Raw genomic sequence first — 21,610 nt, 5'->3', positions numbered from 1 at the left:
CACAGGTGAAGCCCAAGAATATTGGAGTGGGTAGCCTACTCCTTTCTCCAGTGGATCTTCCAAACCCAGGAACTGAACTTGGGAACAGGGATAGGCTACCCATTCCAGTATTCTTGGGCCTCCCTTTGTGGTTCAGCTGGTAAAGAATTCACCCTGGGTTCGACCCTTGGGTTGGGAAGATCCCCTGGAGAAGGGTTAGGCTAACCCACTCCCCAGTATTCTGGCCTGGAGAATTCCATGGACCATATAGTCCAAGTCCACGGGGTCACAAAGAGTTGGACATGACTGAGCGACTTTCATTTTCACTTTCAGGGTATTCAAGTATTAGGTTGAATCATAAAAAATTTCAGAAATTCAACAAATTTTGATTTAAACTTGGATTTCTATATGAGTACCATAACGGAGAAATTTGGCTGGTAATGAGAAATGTATATCTGTGGTTCTAAAAGGGGGTCCAGGTTATGAATATAAATGTAGCATTTTCAAAGAAATGAAATAGTGTATCCTAAAGAGACACTTTCTTCACCACATACTAAAGTAACTGTTCACCAAATTTTATTGCTTACCCATTTTGTGCAAGGTCTATTAGTACTAAATCCTTTTCTAGTAGAACAACCACAGCATATGGTTCCTGAAAATCTGGAACAGGAAAACAAGGCATGAACAATAGTTACAAATATGCAAGAGGGCTGCAAATCAGATAACAAAACATGTGGGCGTGGTTTTTATTTTGTTCCATTCACTCAAGTATTTAACATTCTGATACTGTACTTCATATACTGTAAGGGCAGTATGTTTTAGATGAGGGAAATCTATATAATACCCCATAAATAATTATTTGTTTTGTAAAGATGAGTTAGACAAGTTCAGTACCTTCCATGGTATTGCAAAGTCCAAGACAGTACATGAATAATATATCTCAAGTTTAAATCTGAATACCCTTAAGAACAACTCTCATTACTGGATCTCATAGAAATCCACTAGATTACCATTATAATATTATAACTCTTTCTTGGGTATTTTCTATGTGCATATCAACTATAAAATGCATTACATATTTATATCTCAATTAGCTTTAAATAAAAGTAAAAAAGATCCAGCTAAATTTCCCCTGAAATAATAACATGTCAATGATAGTGATTAATTTCACGTGTTAGCTTGTCTCTGCTATGGTGCCCATTTGTTTGGTCAAACACCAGTGCAGATGTTGCTATGAAGGCATTTTTTAGATGTGAGCAACATTTAAGTTAGTAGACTCTGAGTAAAGTAGAAAATTGTAGATAATTTGGGTGGGTCTCATTCAATCAGTTGAAGGCCTGAAGAACAAAGACAGGAGGTGTTCTGAAAAAAGCAATTTGCCTCAAGATGGCAACTTGGAAATCTGCCTGAGTTTCCTGCCTTAAAAATTCAGATTCAAAACTGCAAATCAAACTCTTGGCTGAATTTTCAAATTGGTAGTACATTTTCACGATTTCTTTAAAATAAATTCATATTTCTGCTCTCGTTCACCTTTTAAAATCTCCTATTGGTTCTGTTATTCTGGAAAACTGTAACTGACACACTAGATTTTTAGAGGATTTTTAAGTTGCTCTTAATGTGGACATTTTTGTCTATCCTTCAGAGGTACTTACTACCAAAATTTAGAATGAAACAGACACAGCTTATTAAACAAAATTTCTCAAATAAAATGTATAAAGTTATGAAGGCAGCATTCCTTACCCAGAAGAATTAGCACAACAGGGTAAGTTAACTACTTGGAAAACAAGGAGGTCTTGCTCTGAGTAACAGACATACCTAGAGACTGAATTCTAAAGATACAACACTTACCATTTGGGTATGGTGTTTCACACAGCGTCAGAAAGTCAACAATTGAGTAGTCCATTTCTAGCACTGCAGTACTTTTCCCGTGCATTACCGTTAAGCAAGGTCTTCTTCCTACAGTATCATACGACAAACCTCCTGATAAAATAATAAAAGGTTCCCTGGAAATAAAATACACAGGATTATAAACAGCATAGTGGAGTCTATCTTCTTGCTGTATCATAAATTCTTTTTTAGAGAAATAATAAAATATTAAATTTTAACATTTTTAGGCACCATCTAATTGATTACTCACATGTAGATTTTTAAACTGCAATAGGTAAAAACCAGGTGAATTCTTAAAAATAATCTACAGTGCCTATGAACACTGACCACATTCTACTCTCATATCTCCTTTTGGTCCTTGTATTTTTTTCCCTTTATCTTCTTTATACAATTTTCAAAAAATTCTCTCTGGGTTTCTCCTGTTAAGTCTCTTAAATGTACTGTCATTATTTTCAATCCTAATAACCAGACCTTCTCAACAGACATTCTAAGAGAGAATGTGAATACCCTAAGGCACCCATTGTACGCAATGAATTAGCTTCTCAAAGATGCATCAAGAATGTACTAGCCATAAATCCCCCTGAGAAAACTGAAAAACTGGTCACTCAAATCATTTTCTGTAGTGGTTAATTCTCTTCTGGAAGCTTGGCTGGTATCCTCAGAAATATAACTCCCATGCACATCGATCAACTGCCCTTTTGACACTTCTAATAAGCCCTATAATTTTGTCTCCTTATTCATCATTAGTAAATGTAATGATTTACTTTTAAAAGCTACATATTTAAATATGAAAAAAGAAAAATACCTAAATATCCTTTCATATGCTTTGATCTATGTGTATTTCTTGACTTCCCTGCACATGTTTTTCATCCATGTTTTATTGGATTAGTATCTTTTCTAACGGTTTTCTAAGAGTTCTTTGCATTCTAAGGAAATCAGCTCTTGATCTGCCACATGTATCATTCAATTTGTTGTTGGGGAGTTGTGTTTATGAATCACGCAGATGACTTAAAATGTTCCTATATGATCTTCTTAAATGTCCTCATTTATAATTTTTGAGGTACTTTCATAGTGCTTCCTCTAGGTCCAGTGTATCTATCCCCCTCCTCTCACACCTAGTACAAGTAGTATGTGATAATATGTAATGTTAAACATAGCTAGTTCTGGAACAACACTGCCTCTGTTTAAATCTCAGCTCTGGCTCTACTTTCCCCATGACCTTGCATAAGGTGCTTAATCTCTTCTTGCCAAGTTTCTGCATCTATATAACATGCAGCTAGAGTGGTAAGTATTTCAGTTCAGTCACTCAGTCGTGTCCGACTCTTTGCAATCCCATGGACTGCAGCATGCCAGGCTACCTTGTCCATCACCAACTCCCAAAGCTTGCTCACACTCATATACATCGAGTTGGTGATGCCATCCAACCATCTCATCCTCTGTCATCCCCTTCTCCTACTGCCTTTATTCTTTCCCAGCATCAGGGTCTTTTCCAATGAGTCAGTTCTTCGCATCAGGTGGCCAAAGTATTGGAACTTCAGCATCAGTCCTTCCAATGAATATTCAGAACTGATTTCCTTTAGGATTGACTGGTTGGATCTCCTTGCAGTCCAAGGACTCTCAAAAGTCATCTCCAGCACCACAGTTCAAAAGCATCAATTCTTCAGTGCTCAGCTTTCTTTAGGTCCAATTCTCACATCCATGTATGACTACTAGAAAAACCATAGCATTGACTAGATGGACCTTTGTTGGCAAAGTAATGTCTCTGCTTTTTAATATGCTGTCTATGTTGGTCATAGCTTTTCTTCGAAGAAGCAAGCGTATTTATTCTCAATTACTGAATTAATTAATATACGCAAAGCACTGGGTTCAGTGCCTGGTGTAAAGAATTACCTATTATTATATCATTATCTTTAAATTATCATTCATGGAACTAATTATTTTGCTTATTGTTTTCCTCATGAAAACATGACCTCCATGAGGGCAAGGGTATTTATCTGTTTTGTTCACTGCTGATCTGATCTGATATGCAGAACAGTGTGTTGTTGGTATTAAATAAGTACATTAACAAAAATGTATGTTATGTTAACTATTGTCTAGCTTACTAACATTTAGATTTTTCAGCACTAAACTATTTCGGTAACAGACCTATATCCATACTTTCACTGTTCTCAATTCTTGACTTACTGTGATTATTGACTGTAGTCAGGAAAGTATATTTAATTTTCTTCTACTTTTCATTACATACAGTGAATAAACAATATAACTAACTCTTGTATTCTGAAATACAACATACAACTGAATATAAAATACTAAAAAGGGTGGAGAGTCTAACAACTTACACTTTTATAGAATGAGAGGCATGGGCCACATATTTAATATGTAATATTTCAAAAAAAGTCTGACAAGTTTGTTTTTATATATATAAAACTTGAATTATCAATACAAGAACTATGAACAGGAAGATGCTAAGGTACATTACAGAATAAAATTCCTATGGAGATACCAAGTAGGTACTGACAGGTAGGTAATCAGTTTATTAGACAAACTCTTAACAAAATGTCATGATGTTATTTAAACCATGTTAAGTTTGTCCTCAAAACGCAACTATGTTTGCCTTGTAAATGCCTATACTTCTTTTGTAAATTTAGGAGAAACAACAACAACAACAAATTATGGGTAAAAGTACATGAATAAGAAATAGTTTGCAAGGAGTATCAAGGTAATATTCTTTTTCATAATAATAAAAGTTTCCATAATTCAGCAATAAATGCATGTGTATGCATATTTTTTCTTATCTTATGGGATATTTAAAAAAAAAATCACCTCAGTTTGCCAGGCAGGAATCACCTGACTTACAAACTTAATGTCCCAAATCTTGAGACATAAACATTAAGGAAATAAATATTTCACCAGAAGAAACCAGTCTTAAATACAATGATAAAATCGAGTTAAATATTTTAACATTTGGCATGTAAAACTATAAAAATTCAAAAGTTTCGCTGACACTTGGAATTATATTCAAAGTTCTAGGAATCTAGATTATTTCTAGATAACATGTGAACTGTGGATATGGATAATCTTTTTTAAAATAAATTATCTTTTTTGATATCATAATAAGGTCTAGAAGTAATATAAGTTTTATCCAAGAGTCTGCCTTTTGAAAGTATCCAGGTTAGGAAGGTATTAGTTGGAACTTTTTACAATTTTGATTGTTATTTTTAAGAGGCTAGACACTTTAGGAAAGTATACATGCTTTCTGACTCTGATTAAGTTCCCGAGGCTGGCCTTGACAATAGATTTGGCTGAAGTTGTGTTTCCAGGTTAAGCATTCTTCATTTTTTCTACTCAAGAAGTCATTTGTATAACCAATTTGCTCAACTCAGTCCGTAATACTATCCATTCATTTGAACACCTGTACTCCTGAGATTAAAATGGTGCTTTCACGCTTGTTCTAGACGGACAGTTAACACACCGTGACAAGTATGAAGACAACAGAACAAGGTAGAGTGCTGAATGTGAGGGAGGGACTAGAGGGGCTACTGTAGAACAGAGCAGTCAGGAAAGGCCCCTAAAGTAATGACAGGTGAACTGGAATCAGAATGAAGAGGAGCCAGCCAATCAAAGATCTCGGGGTTGGAAGAGAAGGATATACAGTTTAGACTGCAGGAATAACCACCGCAAAGACCTCAAGTCTAGAATGAGCTTGGGCTACCTGAGGAACTAAAAGGCCACCATGGTTGCAACACATTGAGTAAAGCAATATGTGGTAGATGACATGACCCCAAATCTTGCAAACACATTCTGTTTACACCATAATGATCTCAAGAACCTGACCGTTCTCTATTTCAACTTCTTAATCAACATGAGTTCTGGCCCTAATAACCTCCAACTTATATTCTTACAATAGCGTTTGGTTGTTCAGTGCCTGAGATATGCTTGTCCCTCATTTTGTATTGGGCTAATATCTATTTCTCCATATTTTTCCTGACCCATTCTTCCTGAGTTGGATGCCCTTCCTGTGTTCCTAAGCACCCTCCATACCTCTTTTCAGCATTTCCACACCGAATTTTCATTATCTACTTTCCATTTGTATTGTGCGCTCCTTCAGGACACAGAATGGTATTTAATCCCTGTACTCATAGGCCTTAGGCAAGGTATCCCCAAATGTTTTTGTTACGTACATTGTAAACATCACTAAACCTACTGCTCACTGGTGCTAGACCTACTGACTTACTGACTCCTGTAGGAGAAGCCCCACATCCCAGTCAGATTGGAGAAGGAAATGGCAACCTACTCCAGTAATCTTGCCTGGGAAATTCCATGGACAGAGGAGCCTGGTGGGTTATAGTCCATGAGGTCTTAAAGAGTCAGACACAACTTAGAAACTAAACAACAGCTAAACAACAAGAACAACATTGAGAAACACTGTCTAAAGAAGCTTGAAATACAAGTGCTGTGCTGTTCTGATACTCCTGCATAATCAGCACTCTTACCTATGTTATTCACTACTCCTATATATTTTTAAGATTGGAATTTAAGTTCTAAATACGTAATCTCATATGCCATTGATTTATACTACTAATCTTATCAAATTCCCCAAGTTTTTCCGAATGAAGATATGCCATTCTATTTCAGAGGTGTGTGCTCTGTTGTGCTTAGTGGCTCAGTTGTGTCTGCTCTGTGACCCCATGGGCCTGCCAGGATCCTCAGTCCATGGGATTTTCCAGGCAAGAATACTGGAGTGGTTTAACACTTTACATTTGGTGAGGAGAATTGTACCTTAGCTCTTGAAAGCTACCAGGTAACAAATACCTTATCCTTACCACACAAATTGTGAAGCACATGCAATAAGTAATATTGAATTCCTTCTACAAAGTTTTTGAGCCAAGAAATCAAAATGGAATAAGCAAAAACAAAGGTTTCAAAAATGTGAATATTTCAATGTAAGGGCCAGGAAGCAAAAAAGAAAATAAAATTGAAAATACAGGGAAATGGGACTTCTTTGGCAGTCCAGGGGCTTCCAATGAAGAAGATGTGGGTTTGATCCCTGGTGGGGGAACTAAGATTCTGGCATGTGGTTGGCATGGGCAAAAAAATAATACAAAATAAAAATAAAAGAAGAAAACATTGGGAGATGAATTTCTAATCATATAATGTTACAGTCTCAAACAATGCTGCTCAAACTATCTGTGGTCAAGAACTATTTAAAAATTTTAAAATTCACTGGAAATCTATACTTTTTGTAAGAAAAACAACAACTAAAGTGTGTGTAGCTGTTGTGGCAATGTCAAATGAGATGAAAGTTTCTACAGTCTACTCTTGACTTCTATACTTGTTTTGTCTCAGATCAGTTAGCAGAGTGGACTCATTCATACAGGCACACTCTGAGTAGTGGAGCACAGATAGTTGAGCCTCCTAATGACTGGCACTACTTGACTTAGTGTCATTAAGGATCTCACTATAGAGAGATTCTTAATAAGAGTCTGCAGAGTGTAAGTGCACACCCCTTACACTCTGCAGACTTCAATCAGAAACCACAGAACTCTTTAGCTGGGCCTGGATGGATAGAGAGGCTGATCACAAAAACAACTCTTTGATAAAAAGAGAACTACTGATTAGTTACAAGAAGTTTTCATCAGGGTATCATTTGACTGAACAGAGAAATACCTGGGTACCATAAGAATAAATCATTATGATAATGAGATAATTTGCTAGTATGATGAAGATGATGTTCAATCTTCTATAGTTCACAGACTATAGAATGCCAGGCCCCTCTGTCCATGGGGATTTTCCTGGCAAGAATACTGCAGTGGTTTGCCATGCCCTCCTCCAGGGGATCTAATGCAACCGAGGAAAATGACTTCTCTTTATACTAGTCAAATTTTAAAGTCTTCCTTAATCATTTAAGAATTTTTAAGAGTTATTTAGCATTGGTCCTCTAATATCTGAAAATCTCATTTAAATAACTGCCCACAAACCACAAATTTAAAGATAAAGGCAGAAAAATCCATGAATTCTAAAGTCCTTGCTTAATTATGAAAGGGAAATAGGATCTCAGAACACCATTCCCACATTGGAGGCAAAAACTTCCTTAAGTGCTACTATGAACTGAAAATTTCATGAATCATAAAAACGTCAGAAGAATTACAATAACTCTCTAGTAGCCCATAAAGGCTGATAATGATAATAAAAGCTAGTATGATGAAGTTGCCATGCAATGGCAACATAACATTTCTCCACCTGTGCTTTTTGGGACAGAGCATCAGTTGTAGTGTGAAGTTAAACAGAAAGCAAAACAGTAGGCATCATATGGTAAATCAATGAGATAAAGATACAGAGTTTAGTAGACCTATCCTAACCATACAAATTCCACAAAACTTATGCTGTGGATTTTACAGTTTTTACATACAGATTCGTTAGGATACATAAGATTTATAAGGACATAACAGTAATTCTTATCAGTGTAACACTCTGGTTTTTTCTTGTATCAATATACATAGAAAAATTTTACTATGTAACAATTAGACTTTCTTTTTTTCCCAAAAAGAAATCTAAACTTTTTAATGTTGTCTTTGCCATATGGAATTAAATTATGATGAAATGAATCATATATGTGGTTCACAGTGTCACAAGTATAATTTCAAAGCTTATTTATAGAACAACATTTAAAAAGTCGTTTACTGCAAACAGTCTTACAGGGATTTTATTGTTGTCGTCTAGGAAAATATAACCTAAACTATGTAAGCTAGTATCAATATATATTATAAACATCCAAGTAGTGGGCTCCAAAATCACTGTGAAAGGTGACTGCAGCCATGAAATTAAAAGACACTTGCTCCTTGGAAGGAAAGCTATGAAAAACCTAGACAGAGTAATAAAAAGCAGAGACATGACTTTGCTGACAGAGGTCCATATAGTCAAAGGTCCAGTAGTCATGTATGGATGTGAGAGTTGGACCATGAAGAAAGCTGAGTGTTGAATAATTGATGCTTCTGAATTGTGGTGCTAGAGAAGACTTGAGAGTCCCTTAGACTGCAAGGAGATCAAACCAGTCCATCCAAAGGAAATCAGTCCTGAATATTCACTGGAAGGACTGACACTGAATCTGAAACTCTAATATTTTGGCCACCTTATGCATAGAGTCAACTCATTTGAAAAGACCCTCATGCTGGGAAAGATTGAAGGCAAAAGGAAAAGAGGACAGCAGAGGATGAGATGATTAGATAGCATTACCGACTCAATGGATATGAATCTGAGCTAACTCAGGGAGATAGTGAAGGATGGGGAAGCTTGGCATGCTGCTGCATGCCATGGGGTCACAAAGAGTTGGACGCGACTTAGCAACTGAACAAAAACAACAACCAGTGAACTATCACTAAGACATTGCATCTATGTACAGATCACAGTGAAGTCATTTTAGGTACAGGAAAAATTGCAGATTAGGATGATGAATAAAGATGGGAAATATACCCTTAGATTAGCTTGAATAATACATAAGGCTTTAAGAATGCACTAGAGAACCAATTTTTTTTTTTGGCTTCCTTGGTGGCTCAGAAGGTAAAGAATCCATCTGCAATGTGGGAGATCTGGGTTCGATCCCTGGGTTGGGAAGATCCCCTAAAGAAGGAAATGGCAACTCACTCCAGAATTCTTGTCTGGAGAATCCCCATGGACAGAGAAGCCTGGCAGGCTAGGCTCCTGGGATTGCAAAGAGTTAGACACGACTGAGTGACTACCCAGAGAACCAACTTACATGAAAAGTAAGCATGGCTCTAAAAGAAACTGTAGGAAAGCTCAGAATGAACTTCAGTAGTAGGCAAAGTAGAATAAAATCAACTAGAGGCAGTATAAGAAGGGAATGTCTTAATAGCCATAACAAATAAGCAACAATTTTGAAAATGATTAGGTTTGAAATAAAACTTTGTATTTTAATAAATAATGCATATACAAAACTATAGACAAGTTTATGAATAATTTCTGGTCCCTGTCAAAACATAAAAGCTTAGCTGGACAAATGCTTACAAAAAATTAAATTGGAAAGTTTCTATGAATCATTGCTGCTTTGCCTGCAGATAGAAATAAATTTAACTTCAACCCCCAATTATGACAGCATGCTGCCTTTCCATTAACATCATTAGTTTAGGAGTTCACATTATGGCTAGAGAATTAAAGATAATTCTAAAGCATAAATGCTGATTTTAAGGCAGTAAATTAAAAAACAAAGTCATACTGCATTGATAAGACTATGAAATTATTATATTTTATACTTCTTTCAAAAAGAAATGTGTCTATTTGTCAAGGCTCCTAAAAATATTTTATCTTCAAAATTTTATCACTGGCAATTTACTGTAAAGAAACAGTATAATAACAAAAATCTGTTGAATTCTCTATAGTATCATGAGAGAATATGTTCACTACTATATTAGTAATATCATAACTTTATTATCTATAATGTGAAAAACTAAATGTTTGAAAAAAGGGAGGCATGTCTGAGTAAACTATACAGCCTTTGAAACTAATTTTAAAAATTGGTAAAACTAGGATACTTTAGATCGAGTAAGAGGACAAAAATATACCAGACTCAATATCCTCAAAGAATAAAGTTAAGTGAAAATGGATATGCATGTGAAAAAAGACTTAGGGAAAATGAACACATGAAAAAAATTGTTTTAGAATAGTGGAATTACAGGTCCTATGCTTCTCTTGTTAGGATTTTATTTAATGTCACAAATTAAAAAAAAAATCTAGATACTTCCAAAAACAGTTCAGAGAATAAGATAATAACAGTGGTTTAAATGAAGTTACGTTTTCGTGACTAATTAAACTTTTTAAAAGTGCATTTTTCCTGTGAAATATCTGAAGAGCTTGCCAATTTTTAATGTCATTTCTATATCTGTTATTATATTTTGTATATAAGTATACAAAGTATACTTATATCCTGCTAAAATGTACCTTATGCTGAAAATTTTTCTGCTTTCTAGATCACTCAAGAAAAAGCAAATTAAGTCATGATATTATTATGTTTCATTCATTCAACTATCATTTTACTAAGTGCTTTATGTGTGGAAGTCACTGTAGCAGGGGCTAAGAATTCTTCTTTTCCATCCTTTAATTTCCCTAGTTTCATTCCATTCTTCAACTTGTGCACTCCCCTCTGCCACACTGTTTATTCTTATCATCTACTTCACCTACTTCAGTGTTACATTTCAAGATCTAAAATCTATATAATTCTAAGATTTTTGGTTTTGTTCGTCGTCTAGTTGCTAAGTCATGTCCGATGCCAAAAATGTTTTCTAAAAGAATAGATCACATAATCTGGAGAAGGCGATGGCACCCCACTCCAGTACTCTTGCCGGAAAATCTCATGGACGTAGAAGCCTGGTAGGCTGCGGTCCATGGGGTCGCTAAGAGTCGGGCACGACTGAGCGACCTCACTTTCGCTTTTCACTTTCATGCACTGGAGAAGGAAATGGCACCCCACTCCAGTATTCTTGCCTGGACAATCCCATGGACGGAGGAGCCTGGTAGGCTGCCGTCTATGGGGTTGCGCAGAGTTGGACACAACTGAAGCGACTTAGCAGCAGCAGCAGCAGATCACATAATCATATAAAAATGCTTTCAAAATTTAAGAAAGAAGGTTATCTTCTCCATCTGTACTTTGTAATCATTATGAGAAATCCACTCTAGAACCTTCTTCTAAACATATTTCATCTTCAGTGTCTCCTATTCCAAAGGCTCTTACTTTTCTGCCATTAGTCATATGGAGGTCTTCTCTAATTTAAAATGAAAATAAAAACCTGCATCTTGGGACTTCCATGGTGGACCAGTGGTTAAGAATCCTCACTCCTGACGCAAGCAGCAAGGGTTTGATCACTGGTTTGATCACTAACATCCCACATGTTATGCATTATGGCCAAAATAAATAAATACTGCTTTCCACTCTCAAAAAAAAAAAAAAAAAAAAAAGAATCTGCACCTTACTCTTCTTGATGACACATAATTGCTACTTATATCTACTGGTGAATTCACTAAACACATGTTCTACATGAGGGTTTTCCATTATGAATCCATTCATTTCTTTTTCTTTAACGTCCCTACATTCTGGTTCATGTTTGAAATGATACTATTCAAGTGCCTTTTTACAAGTTAATCTTTCCTACAATATATATCTGCTAACTTTTCTTCTGTTATCTTTCTACAGAAGTAAACAGTGCTTGCTTACTCTTTCCTAGAAACACTTCAGGATTATGATTATCCTAAATTTCCATTCCCCCTGTTTGGAGTCTGCTAGTTTTCATTTCTATTTTATTTTAGCGTCTTTCAAGGTAAAACACCGGTGCTGGGAGCGCTGGTGCTACAGGGTTCTGAGCTGTCAGGGAAGCATCCTGTATATGCTGCTCTGTTTCAGACGGAAGCAACACCACCTCCTTTTTAGCAACTGCCACTGGTTAAATATACTTTGAAGGCTTGATAACACATCTCCTTTCCAAGAAAGTTAACAAGTAAAATTTGCTAATGACAGAAAATGGATTTGGATATCAGTAGACTTAATTAAATATGGATATAATATTTAATTTAGCTGTAATAAATTAAATATTAATAAAGATGCTTAAAAATAGAAAAATCTTAGTACTTTAAATTGATAGATGCCATGGACAAAACCTAATCTTGAGCATATACTTATATAGCTACTAAATGAAGTGTTCTGATGTCAGAAGAAACAGCTATCAATCCAGCAGTCTCAGTGTTCTAGCTACACAGGATTATACAATAAGGTTAAGGCACTGCAAGTCAAAAGTTATGTTATAAGCAAGAAAGTGAATAATAACTTATACTAGTTAGGTATGAGGTTTAAAGAGTAAGACTGGGAGAGAATGTTTTACTTTTGAGAGAATGAAAATAATATAGATAAATCTGCAGTGGGTCATAAGAATGTCTCTGAAGACAGTGATAAGATGAAAATCAGCCAATCTGAGATTAAAACTTGCTGACTTGATTGAAACTTTACTTGTAAAAATAACAAGTAAATAGGGAAGGTTATCTGATGAGACACTTGAAATTTTAAGAGTCCGTGGATTCAGAAAGGTCTTTTCCCATTAGGTACAATTAAATATAAATCTGCTTGTGGAATTTTCCACAATGTGGGTCTATGACCAAGTGCTATGATCATGCATGGATACTATAAAAAACAGTGGGTATCATCAGGTTAGAATTAAATCTGCAGCCTGAAAGCAACCTACAAAGCTCTCTGGTCATGAGTAGCTAGGGTTAGTTGCATTAAGTTATCCAGGCTAAGAGGCACAGACAGATTCCTCAGCTCGCATTAGTGTGATTATGTGTACCAAGTATGATTTAATACTAAATTTAAAAAGACAATCTGATAAGCTAGCAAATATAAAAAAGAATGCAGTTCTTGGTGAACTGAGTGACTTATGAGTGATTAGTATAATCCAATCCTAACCCAGGCTATCTGTGAGCATGTCCAGTAAACTGATTAAGAGCTCCAGCTCTGGGGTCAACCTGGGCTCAAAATTGGCTCTATTACTTCATGGGTCAAGCCAGTTAAGCTTTCCATGGCTCATTATCTATAATCCTAAATGCAGACAATAAAAGCACCCAAGTCATAGTACTGCTAGGAGAATTATGAAAGATAATACATTCAAATTGCACAGGAGAATATCTGACACACAGTAAGCAAGTAAGAAATGTTCACTGTATCTACTAATTCTTTTCTTCTTGGTGCTCGAAAGCCAAGCCATCTAAGTAAGGGTATTGAAAACAGTAAGATCTAAGATGCTATTTTTATCTCAAGTAAGCATATAAGAATTGTTAAGACTTCTGCTTCATTGACTTCACTAAAGCCTTTGACTGTGTGGATCACAATAAACTGTGGAAAATTCTGAAAGAGATGGGAATACCAGACCACCTGACTTGCCTCTTGAGAAAACTATATGCTGGTCAGGAAACAACAGTTAGAACTGGACGTGGAACAACAGACTGGTTCCAAATAGGAAAAGGAGTACGTCAACGCTGTATATTGTCACCCTGCTTATTTAACTTCTATGCAGAGTACATCATGAGAAATGCTGGGCTGGAAGAAGTACAAGCTGGAATCAAGATTGCCAGGAGAAATATCAATAACCTCAGATATGTAGATGACACCACCCTTATGGCAGAAAGTGAAGAAGAACTAAAGAGCCTCTTGATGAAAGTGAAAGAAGAGAGTGAAGAAGTTGGCTTAAAGCTCAACATTCAGAAAACTAAGATCATGGCATCCAGTCCCATCATGTCGTGGCAAATAGATGGGCAATCAGTGGAAACAGTGGTTGACTTTATTTTTCTGGGTTCCCAAATCACTGCACATGGTGACTGCAGCCATGAAAATTAAAAGACGCTTACTCCTTGGAAGGAAAGTTATGACCAACCTAGACAGCATATTGAAAAGCAGAGACATTACTTTGTCAACAAAGGTCCGTCTAATCAAGACTATGGTTTTTCCAGTGGTCATGTATGGATGTGAGAGTTGGACTATAAAGACAGCTGAGCACCAAAGAATTGATGCTTTTGAACTGGGGTGCTGGAGAAGACTCTTGAGAGTTCTTTGGACTGCAAGGAGATCCTACCAGTACATTCTAAAGGAGATATCAGTCCTGGCTGTTCATTTGTAGGACTGATGTTGAAGCTGACACTCCAGTACTTTGGTCACCTGATGCGAAGAGCTGACTCATTTGAGAAGACCCTGATGCTGGGAAAGATTGCGGGAAGGAGGAGAAGGGGACAACAGAAGATGAGATGGTTAGATGGCATCACTGATTCAATGGACATGGGTTTGGGTGAACTCTGGGAGTTGGTGATGGACACGGTGGCCTGGCGTGCTGTGGTTCATGGGGTCACAAAGAGTTGGACACAACTGAGCGACTGTACTGAACTGAAAGACTATTACGAAACCTGGATCCCAAAACACTGTTCTCAGTGTTCAATCTATCTGTAAAGCATGATTGTCGGGGTTGGCCATTAATGCAGAGTAGGCAGCAGTCGAGTACAGTTAAGAGTACAGACTTAATTCTGGGTTCTTTCAGCTATGATTTTGGGTGAGTTACTTAACCTCTCTGCTTCAGTTTCCTCATCTGTAAGATAATACCTACCTCACAGGGTAGTTGCTGAGATTAAATACATATGTGTAAAGCACTTAGAACAGTGTTGGGCAGCACACACATAGTAAGCCCAGTATGAGTGTTAATAGATGTAGTTATTTAAGAACAACCTAATCTCTCCTAGAGTCCTCACTGGCTCCCAGACCTCAGATTATCTGGTCCCACTCACTGTTTTAGTGTTAGGTGGATTCTTATCTGATGGCTGAGGGCGTGAGGGGTGTGCGGGGTGTATGTGTGTGTGTAGACAAATTGCTTGTTTTGATTCTGCAGCCTCTTTTTCCAGTTGTCTATGCCTCCACTGTGCCTTAGTTCCACTTGAATATCCTTATCCTTTTGTATCATGTGACTTATTAATAATAAAATCAATTTCCAGCCCCCCCAAAAAAGTTTGGAAGGATTAAAAATCACAAAAAGTGAGCCCATGTTCTGGAGAAATTACTTCATGTACAAGGAGTTTGGGACTTCTCAAAGTTAGGATTCTCTTAGCAGAAACACAGCCTTGTTAGCAGTAGGACTCAGTGGTATCAAGTTTGTGGGAGTTACTGAAATATATCTTTAGATATTTTTAGAACCAGAATATCACCAGCATATCCTGAGTTTTTATTGTAATCTGGTCTTTTATATTCTATAGATAATCTACCTATAGCTTTTAGCACACTCAGTAAATTAAATCACCGTATCTACAAAACTACTTGAAAACATGTTCTGGCACCAGGAATGGGAGTGAGGAATACAGTAAGGGAATAATCAAACACAAAATCCCAACTTTTCCTTAAAGGTTAACAAATATATCATGTGTATGCATGTGTGCTTATGAAGGGTCATCAAACCATGGCCCACGGCCTGTTTTTGTATGGCCTGCAAACTAAGAATGGTTTTTATGTTTTTAAAAAGTTGAAAAAAAATCACACAAAATAATAATGATATTTTGTGAAAATTATGTGAAAAATTTCAATTTTGTGAAAATTCAAATTTTCAAGTCTGTGAAGTTTTACTGTAAGACTTTTTCATTCATTCATTCATGAGTGTCCACAGCTGCTTTGGGACTACGGTGGCAGAGCTGAATAACTGCAAGAGACCCAAACAATTTGTAAAGCCTAAAGTATTTACTCTCTGTCCCTGTACACAAAAGCTGGTCATAGTATGTGTTATGACAAAAGGGATTCAATGAATCTCTTAGATGTGCTTCTCCAAATGTAACTGCCATATTTGACTGTGGTAATATTCACTTTTAGGTTCCCTAACAAGAGAAGCTTCCCTGCAACCTGGTGGTACTATGAATGGTGCTTTATATATATTGTTCAGTCTTCATAACATTTTTAAAAATTTATTTTAATTATTTTTAAACTACTTATTGATTTGTCACAATATTGCTTCTGTTTTATGTTTTGCTTTTTCGGCCACAACGCATGCGTGACCTTAGCTCCTTGACCAGGGGTTGAATCCACACGCCTTGCTTTGGCAGGCAAAGTACTAACCACTCTGTTGTCAGGGAAGTCTCTAACCTTCACAACAATTCTGACGTACATACTACCATTATTCCCATCTTATAGAGACAGAACAAGCACAGGAAGCCTAGCTGATGACTGCACACCAGTGGAGAGCCGAGGCTGGATTCAGACCCAGGAGGTCTGGCTCAAGAGCTTGCTCACTCACACTCACTGGTCAAGCACCAATGGCTGCACGACTTCACACCTGAGTCACATTAGATTTTCAAAGAAATAACTTCAACAGAATTGACTTAACATTTACTTTGTGAAATTTTATTAAGAACTGGTCAAGGGCCATGGTTCAGACGGTAAAGAATCCACCCCAATGTGGGAGACCTAGGTTTGATCCCTAGGTTGGGAAGGTCCCTTGGAGGTGGGCATGGCAACCCACTCCAGTATTTCTGCTGGAGAATTCCCATGGACACAGGAGCCTGGAAAGCTACAGTCCACGGGGTCACAAAGAGTTGGACACAACTGAGCAATTAAAAGCACAGCACGTGTAAAGAATAGCTGCATGTCTTTAATAAAAGTGCTATTAAAATGTTGTATTAATTAAATTGTCACTGTTCTCTACATAAGGGGAAAATCTTGTCTCTCCTAGAGTAATTTATGCTTTACTAGAAAATAAAAGGCACACAACATCTTGACTCATCTTTTTGTCAGAGTTTATCTTTAAAAGTAACAGCTAGCTCTTATCGTTAATAGGTAATGCTAATTCTTCATGGCTGCACTTTCCTATACACCTGTCTATCTTCTTTATGTTCAATAGTGCTGTGCCTGGACAATTAAAAGTGAGACAGGTATGTCCTGTGTTTTCATCAGGCTGAATATTTAACGGGAAAGGCATGTGTTAAGTAAATAATTTCATTACTAATGACAGATATAAGTTTTAGAAAGGAAAAAATACAGCATGCTTTGAGAGTAATTACCAGCAGACATGATCCAGTACGCATGGTCAAGACAGCCTGAAAAGCAGTGACATCTATGCAGAGTTACAGAGGATATTTGGCAATCTTTTGGCCTCGAATTATTTCCAGGTAAAGAGAAGATGACGTGGTAGATCCTGAGCAGGGGAGGACAGCCCTTCTAACAAAATCTGGTGATTTTCCAACATAAACTGACAGAACATATTCTGTGGGCACCTGCCCAACACACTTGCCCGGAACAGGAAAGGCTGAGTGCTGCCCAGCTGGCTTAAAGGAGGTGAGCCTTCTCTTGGTGCAGCAGTTCTCAATGTTGGGTACATACTGCAGTTCTGGGGAGCTATCACAAGGAAACGAGTCATGGAGTTAAAGAAAGAGTTCATTTAATTTACTGAAAATTTTATCCCAGGTGGAAAAAGATACTGGAAAGCTGGAGAGAACTGTTACCAGATGGCTAGCCTATTCATTTATCTTGTATTAACAGCACCTACAAATGCACACTGGTGGCACCTGTAATGCCTGAGACCTGAGCTTGATCCCTGGGTTGGGAAGATTCCTCGGAGAAGGAAAGGGCAACCACTCCTGTATTCATGCCTGGGAAATCCCATGGACAGAGGAGGTTAAAGAGGTAAAATCCATGGGGTTGCAAAGAGTTAGACATGACTTAGCGACAAAACCACCACCATGAATGCATATAAAAGAGTCAGACTGCTTTACGTTTGTGATCCGAAGAAAGGAGAATTATCCCTGCCACCCTGAAGAAATCAGCAACTTACAAATACTCCCAATATATAGGAATGAACATGGGAACAGGTAGAACACACAAAGAGAAAAATCTTCCCAGGATGTCTGCCTCTGTTGCCAAACCACAGTTGTTAACATGATTAGATAATTCAGAGAACAAGCAGCACTGTTAGTTTAAATGTTTAGACAATTCATTTTACGTTGTATTACAAGCCCAGGGTTGTTTTTTTTCTTCCTGGTTCCCCACCCACCCCACCCTCCTTTGCTGTCATGTTATCTACTCATGTACTTTTGCCACAAGACAAATACAGCAAAAAAAAAAAAAAAAAAGGCAGCTGGTAGTAGGAGGTTTCCCAAAAATATAAGGGCAACCCCTCATAGAAAGTTTATAATGTACCAGGCACTGTTTTGAAAACATGATCATCTCACTCAATTCATTACAACAAACTTTTTACCTATTATCTCACCTATGTCTTAAATGAAGAAACCAGCATAAAGAAGTCAAAGAACTCAGTGCCAAAGGTCAAACAGTGAGGGATGCCAGAGTTAATGAAACAGATGCTATTCCTCTTGGAGGTCACTCAACCTTTTGTCTGAGCACAATACATGTTCTGGGTCCCAGAGGAAGGCTGAAGAGGATCAAGGAGAAATAACAGCAATCTTAAGATTCTTCATCCTACTCTGAGAAAATGCAAAGAAAAAGAGGAAAACAATAGAATGGGAAAGACTAGAGATCTGTTCAAGAAACTGAGAGATACCAAAGGAACATGTCATGCAAAGATGGGCACAATAAAGGACAGGAATGGTATGGACCTAACATAAGAAGTAGATATTAAGAAGAGGTGGCAAGAATACATAGGAGAACTATCCAAAAAAGATCTTCATGACCGGGATAACCACGATGGTGTGATCACTGACCTAGAGCCAGGCATCCTAGAATGCGAAGTCAAGTGGGCCTGAGGAAGCATCACTATGAATGAAGCTAGTGGAGGTGATGGAATTCCAGTTGAGCTATTTCAAATTCTAAAAGATAATGCTGTGAAAGTGCTGCACTCAATATGCCAGCAAATTTGGAAAACTCAGCAGGGGTCACAGGACTGGAAAAGGTCAGTTTTCATTCCAATCCCAAAGAGAGGCAATGTCAAAGAATGCTCAAACTACCGCACAATTGCACTCATCTCACACACTAGCAAAGTAATACTCAAAATTTTCTAAGCCAGGCTTCTACAGTACGTTAACCGTGAACTTCCAGATGTTCAAGCTGGATTTAGAAAAGGCAGAGGAACCAGAGATCAAATTGCCAACATCTGCTGGATCATCAAAAAAGCAAGAGTTCCAGAAAAGCATCTATTTCTGCTTTATTGACTACGCCAAAGCCTTTGACTGTGTGGATCACAACCAACTGTGGAACATTCTTCAAGAGACGGGAATACCAGATCACCTGACCTGACTCCTAGAAATCTGTATGCAGGTCAAGAAGCCACAGTTAGAACCGGACATGGAAGAACAAACTTGTTTCAAATTGGGAAAGGAGTATGTCAAGGCTGTATATTGTCACCCTGCTTATTTAACTTATATGCAGAGTACATCATGAGAAATGCTGGGCTGGAAGAAGCACAAGATGGAATCAAGATTGCCAGGAGAAATATCAATAACCTCAGATATGCACATGACAACACCCTTATGGCAGAAAGCGAAGAAGAACTAAAGAGCCTCTCGATGAAAGTAAAAGAGGAGAGTGAAAAAGCTGGCTTAAAACTCAATGTTCAGAAAACTAAGATCATGGCAACTAGTCCCATCACTTCATGGCAAATAGATGGGGAAACAATGGAAACAGTGACAGACTTTACTTTTTTGGGCTCCAAAATCACCGCAGATGGTGACTGCAGCTATGAAATTAAAAGACGCTTGCTCCTTGGAAGGAAAGCTATGACCAACCTAGACAGCATATTAAAAAGCAGAGACATTTTGTCGACAAAGGTCCATCTAGTCAAAGCTATGGTTTTTCCAGTAGTCATGTATGGATGTTAGAGTTGTACTATAAAGAAAGCTGAGCACTGAAGAATTGACGCTTTTGAACTGTGGTGTTGGAGAAGACTCTTGAGAGTCCCTTGGACTGCAAGGAGATCCAACCAGTCCATCCTAAAGGAGATCAGTCCTGAATATTCATTGGAAGGACAGATGTTGAAGCTGAAATTCCAATACTCTGGCCACCTGATGCAAAGAACTGACTCATTTGAAACGTCCTTGTTGCTCGGAAAGATTGAGGGCAGGAGGAGAAGGGGGTGACAGGATGAGATGGTTGGATGGCATCAACGACTAGACGGATATGAGTCTGAGTAAACTCTGGGCGTTGGTGATGGACAGGGAAGCCTCACGTGCTGCAGTCCATGGGGTCGCTAAGAGTCGGACACGACTGAGTGACTGAACTGAACTCTCGATAAAAAAGGTTGACTAGAATTAGACTGAGAAAAGAAGAGATTAAAAAGAAAAGCAAGCCAGTTATAATAACCAGTGGTTCTAAACTGGCATATGAAAAAAATGTCCCAGTGGTTCTAAATTTAAGTGTGTATCCTGCAGGTCTAGTGAGAACCAACTGCCGGGCTCCACCCACACCGACTGCGGTGCTCCACCCATACAACACAGACTTTGTGATTCAGAGATCTGGGGTGAACTGCGAGAATGTACATTTCTAATGAGTTCTCATCCACGACTGGAGAAGGCAATGGCAACCCACTCCACCGTTCTTGCCTGGAAAATCTCAGGGACGGGGGAACCTGGTGGGCTGCCATCTATGGGGTCACACAGAGTCGGACACGACTGACGTGACTTAGCATCCAATACTACGGCTCCCTATTGCTCCAGGGGTCACAGTTTGAGAACCACTGCACTATATACACTACCTAAATTCACTCTCTTACACAGTTCTAGTAAATAAAACCATACACTTTTCCTAGAAAACTTGAACATAAAGGGTCTCCTTTAGAGGTTAGAATTTTCAAAGAAATGTTTATTTGTTTTCATTATTATATTTTAAAATATAACATTTGGCAGGTTTGATCCCTGAGTTGGGAAGATCCCTGGAGGACAATTCCCTGGCAGTACCCTGTAAAAGTGGCAGTATTTCACTCCAGTATCCTGGAAAATTCCATGGACAGATGAGTCTGTAGGGCTACAGTCCATGGGGTCACAAAGAGTCAGACAGACTGAGCATGCACATACACAGATATACAAAAAACTATCTGTAAGATATGTAAACTGTAAAAACCATATAAATCTTACCCGAGTCACAGTGTCAATTAATCTATTCAAATACAACTGACACTCTTCCTTTAGTATCCAGCTGTACTTGTTATTGAAATTGCCAAATATTCTTAAAATAAGATTTAATTTGTGAAGAATACATATAACTTTCATAATTAACACATATTGC

General features: G+C 37.7%; 1 protein-coding gene across 7 annotated transcripts in view; it reads right to left on the bottom strand.

The window, feature by feature from the left end:
• Window positions 1–21,610, bottom strand: part of STXBP5 (syntaxin binding protein 5) — a 155,467-nt gene that overhangs the window by 62,803 nt on the left and 71,054 nt on the right. For all 7 annotated transcript variants that reach the window (XM_019967557.2, XM_070796321.1, XM_019967558.2 and 4 more), the window contains 2 exons: window positions 1,828–1,982; window positions 567–639 (listed from right to left, as the gene is read on the bottom strand). In XM_019967557.2, coding sequence (XP_019823116.2) covers window positions 567–639; window positions 1,828–1,982 — 228 coding nt within the window. The remainder of the gene's footprint in view (window positions 1–566; window positions 640–1,827; window positions 1,983–21,610) is intronic.

Source organism: Bos indicus, chromosome 9 (genome assembly GCF_029378745.1).
Source record: "Bos indicus isolate NIAB-ARS_2022 breed Sahiwal x Tharparkar chromosome 9, NIAB-ARS_B.indTharparkar_mat_pri_1.0, whole genome shotgun sequence".
Classification (NCBI taxonomy): domain Eukaryota; kingdom Metazoa; phylum Chordata; class Mammalia; order Artiodactyla; family Bovidae; genus Bos; species Bos indicus.
This window is presented reverse-complemented; position numbering and strand designations above follow the sequence as displayed.